The following is a 4,843-nucleotide window of genomic DNA, read 5'->3' as shown; positions in this document are numbered from 1 at the left end:
GCCTCTGGGATACCCTAGTCTATTCCTCAACCACCAACATCAACACCCTTCCGATGGTATTTTCCTGTGTAACCACATAAGGTGCAACACCTGCCCCTCATCTCCTCCCTGCTCACCATCCATGGGCTTAAAACAGTCATTCCAGGTGAAGCAGCATTTCACTCTATCTCCTCCAATCTTATGTATTGTATTTGCTGCACTCAGCATGGTCTACTCTACATTGCAGAAACCAAACACAGACTGGGTGACTGCTTTGCAGAACACCTTTGGTCTGTGTGCAAGCATGACCCCAACATTGCTGTAGCCGGCCACTTTAACACATCATCCTGCTCACATGCCCACTTGTCTGTGCTGGGCATTCCTCCAGTTTGTGAATCACAGCACAAACTGGAGGAACAACATCTCATCTTCAGGCTAGGCACTTTACAACCTGTTGCGCTCTGTAATGAGTTCAACACCATCAGATTGTGTACCCACTCCCAGACCTTTCCTTTATTTTACTTGTTACATTGTCAGTCACCGTCTCTCCCCTCCCCCACCTCCATCTCCCCCCTCCCCATTCCAATGGGACTTCGGCTCTTTCCAGTCTGGCACTTAGATGCACCATTGTTCTGCCACTCACACGTTCAGATCACTTAGTGTAAACTATCACCAGAACACCCAGTCGCCACCAGACACCGCTCACCACCCCATAAATTAAATGCTGGTCCCTTCCACACTTCATATCAGCTCTGATGAAGAGTCATCCAGACTGGAACTGTTTGCCTGCTCTCTCTCTCTCTCTCTCCATGGATGCCGTCTGACCCGCTGTGATCTCCAGCATTTGCTTTTTCAGTACAGATTCCAGCATCATTTGTTCCTGCTCCGAAGCAAGTTGTTGCAACATTCAGGTGGTTAGGAATGCACTAATAGTTTGCAGCATACCATTGTCCCATTTGTAGTCATCTTGAGAATTTAACTTTGATGACACATGGGTTCAGCTATCCATTTGCATCGAAAATGAAAGTACAATAATGTGGATGCTGGAGATCTGAAGCAAAAACAGAAAGACCAGGGAAAATTCAGACAAAAAATCAGTTGAAACAGTAGCTCTGTTTCTCTTTCTGCAGGTGCAGCGTTTCTCCAGCTTTGTGCGTTTTGATCTATTTTCCTCCCCCTGCTTTAATTTCCACTTAAAGTTCAAACCAGGTTACCTACAAATATTTCCAGGGTTTCTGGGACCCCAATTATTTTTTTTTCAAATGATTTTCTGAACATGGTTGCACATGTTTTAAAATTAGGACTCAACAAGAAAAAGTCTTTGATTCGCAAATATTTACAACTGTTTGATTGTTAAACAAAAAAACATCGATATTGCAAGGAAACCAATCTGCGATGTTACTGGTTACCCATTCTCACTGGGCTTTGCTGTGTCCTGCTCTCGTACAACACAGAAGGTTGTACGATCCGCCCATCTCTCTGTGAGAACCAATTTAGTCCTCACACGCACATTGTAAAAGGAGTGGAGACATCATTAGCCTCACCACTGTGGTTATGTGAGACAGTTCACCTGCCACTTGTTTTGGTTTTCTCAGAGGAAAAGTGCAATTACTGGGACACTTTTAGAAACAGCCGACGCAGTGGTGAGTAGTAAGATGCACGCGGACTGGGAGACGGAGGGACATTGTATTTGTATAGCGCCTTTCAAAGCGGGGTGGGTGGGGGATAGACTCTGCGAATTGAAAATCATTCTGTCTCTGCATTTGAAAAAGAAAGATGCATCTTCCACTCGTTTGTAAACTTCCCGCCACCCTGCCTTCGGTTTCTTTCAGGGATGACCTACATGAACAGCACATCGGAGAAGGGTGAGGAATGGTCCCACCAGCTGGTGATGCTTGTCTTCACTTTACCCACCCTTTGCTGTGGCTTGGTGCTGAATGGAGTGGCGCTCAGCACAATCTGCTGTAAAATAAAGCAGCAGACCAAATCAGTCATCTACATGACCAACCTCATCCTCTCCGACTTCCTCCTGCTCCTCTCACTGCCTTTCAAAATCTATGCTTTCCATGTGGGCGACCAGTGGCCCCTGAAGAGATGGTTCTGTCAGCTTCTGGAGTCCCTGTGCTTTGTGAACACCTACGTCAGCGTCTTGCTGATCACCATGATCTGTGTGGACCGCTATGTGGCCATAAAGCATCCTTTTCTGAGCAGAGCCACCTCGTCCTGGAAGAAGACAGCCCTGATCTGCTCTGCTGTCTGGATTGTAGTGGGCTTGGCGAGTCTCCACTTTTACTTCAGCAGCCATTCCCAATCCTGCTTTTACCGGCTTTCCCCGGAGGTTTCCAGGATGGAGTTCATCGCCACACTAGAGATTCTGTTCCTGATATGCATGTTTTTGATGATGTTTTGCTCCCTGCGGATCATCTCCAACCTGAAGGTTCGAGCAAGCAAGACCCATGACGAGTGGGCGGGCAAGTCTGGTAAAATCATCCTGTCCAATTTGCTCACCTTCCTCCTTTGTTTCACGCCCTATCACACGAGCTTGTTGCTGTATTCCTTGGCGGTCAATGAATTCCTCCAAGTTCGTTTCGAAACATGTGAATATCTGCGTGAGGTTGTGCATTATTGCATCTACTTGGCCAATGTCAACTGTTGCCTGGACGCTGTCTACTACTTCTATGGCATCAAGGAATTGTATCAGTCAAGGTCTCAAGAGATGCCAAACTCCAGCACTCAATTGGGCACATGCGAGACAACTGCGGATTTGTCCTTAGGTCCTCCGCTCAACACCCAGTCAGATGTTTTTGAACCAAGTTGTTCAGGGATATTATTACACACTTCTGGATCAAATCAGACTTGAGCCTGAGTCTCCTGGCTTAGAGGTAGGGATACTACCAATGCATCACAAGAGATCTCTCTCCCTCGCCCCAGACAGGTTAACCTTTTGCCTATTAACCCAACACTACCGACCTAGATTTCAATTGCAATCACCCAGTTTTAAATATGCACTCACAGGGTTATCTATCTTGATCTTATCAAAGGCAGAGCAGACAACAGGGGCTAATGGCCTATTTGTACTCCCAAATCAGCTATTTTGATGTATCATTGTTGCATCATACACAAGTTCCACTTGCAGCTGGAGTACAGCCTCAGGTTAATTGAAATGAAACAATAAGATAGTGATTATATCAGAAAAATAAAACTTTCATCAAAATATTAAAAGAAAGACGAAGGAATACAAATAATGAGCTGCATTAGGGGAATACTTTATATGGCAATTAGTTAGGTACTATGTCTCACATATTGCACAAATGTACAATAAGGAAATCAGCTGAATATCCTGGTCATTTTTCTAGATTTAATGAATGAAGAGAACCTAAAGAATATTGGATAAACGCTGGTATAAATACCTCCGTATTTCTCCCCTATTTTCAGCTTTGACAAAGGGTCGGTTAGACTCAAGACGTCAGCTCTTTTCTCTCCTGACAGATGCTACCAGACTTGTTGAGATTTACCAGCATTTTCTCTTTTGGCTAAAAAATATTGTGTGGATACACGAAGTATAAAGTATACACATATTGAATTACTCAAGAAATGGATGTCTTCAGTGGTGGTGCCAATATCTATTTAAGTTTGTGAAGGAGGAAAACAGAAAAAGCTACACATGATGTGAGTGCAATCTTGTGAGTAACAGATTTATATGTAGTTTCATTCAACCAGACAAAACCAAATGTCATTAGCATAGGCAATAGAAAGCTCATTGACTAGGATTTTATTCCCTCAAGTGTAGATTATGAAGGGATGAATTCATTGAGGTCTTTAAGGCTATTAAAACATTTGATGAGTGAGACAGAAACAATTTGCTCTTGTGAGGGAATCTATAACAATAAGGTAATATCATACAATTAGAACTAGGCCACTTTGCAGAAGCAGTTCTTCACACATTGTATAGAAGAAATCTCTTCTCAACTAAGTTAAGATTGATACAATTTTGATGGCATGGATACTGGGAGACATGGAAACGGAGTTAAGATACAAATCAATCACCGTCTTATCAAATGATAGAACCAGCTTGAGGGGCTGAATGACCTCTTGTTTTCTGTTCCTGTCTCAGTTAGTAGTAACATTAGTTTGTCGTAGAGGAGAAAAGGAAGCATATTAAACTGAAAATAAAATTAAATGATGAAGGGTTTAGGATCAATTAAGTAACTGATAGATGTAGACATTTAACCGATGTTATTCACTGCAAAATCTGTGGATTCAAATCCATGAGGGAAATTGGCTGGTCTAGGAGAGTAAGATGTCATGGCCAATATGGAGTAATAAAAGTTACCCTAATCTGTTATTCACTCAAAGCTTCTGATGTTTGAAGAATGAATGACATATTGTGGGTAGGATGAAGTTGTTTCCAATTTTAAGGTTTTGTAATTTGGGCAGAATGAGTGAAACACAGTTGCTCATTACATACTTGCTAAATTAATCCAAAATAAATTAACAGAATTGATTTAAAATTAGGATTAATAAAAGTTCAATACATTTGGGTGAAAATATTTGATAGCAAAACATGAATTTCTGCAGATCAGAGTCATTTTTAATAAGAACTTGCGAGCTGATTGGACAAATGCACTGCTGAAAGCTGAAATGTGTTATACTGCTCTGGTAGGTTCTAGGTTTTGACCTTTGAGCTGTGTCTAGGTACTGGATCCCAATTGAGATTATGGAAGTGGTACTTTAAGTGCTTGGCTAGTATTGCACAAATATCTTGAATCAGCTCCAACATGTAAGAAATACAGCAAGGCACCTGTTACAGGTGTATTACTATTCTCTTAAAGACAGATTCATGCCATTGTCGATAAGGTATATT

General features: G+C 42.1%; 1 protein-coding gene across 1 annotated transcript; it reads left to right on the top strand.

Annotated features, from left to right (window-relative positions):
* The first annotated feature begins 1,813 nt into the window (after positions 1-1,813).
* On the top strand, positions 1,814-2,839 carry LOC140478430 (G-protein coupled receptor 35-like). The gene has a single exon (XM_072571696.1). It carries the CDS (start codon positions 1,814-1,816, stop codon positions 2,837-2,839), a length of 1,026 nt encoding a protein of 341 aa, XP_072427797.1.
* Positions 2,840-4,843: the final 2,004 nt, after the last annotated feature.

Source organism: Chiloscyllium punctatum, chromosome 6, assembly GCF_047496795.1.
Source record: "Chiloscyllium punctatum isolate Juve2018m chromosome 6, sChiPun1.3, whole genome shotgun sequence".
In the NCBI taxonomy this organism is placed as follows: Eukaryota; Metazoa; Chordata; class Chondrichthyes; order Orectolobiformes; family Hemiscylliidae; genus Chiloscyllium; species Chiloscyllium punctatum.
The sequence above is the reverse complement of the archived record's forward strand: the minus strand, read 5'-3'. Positions and strand labels throughout refer to the sequence as shown.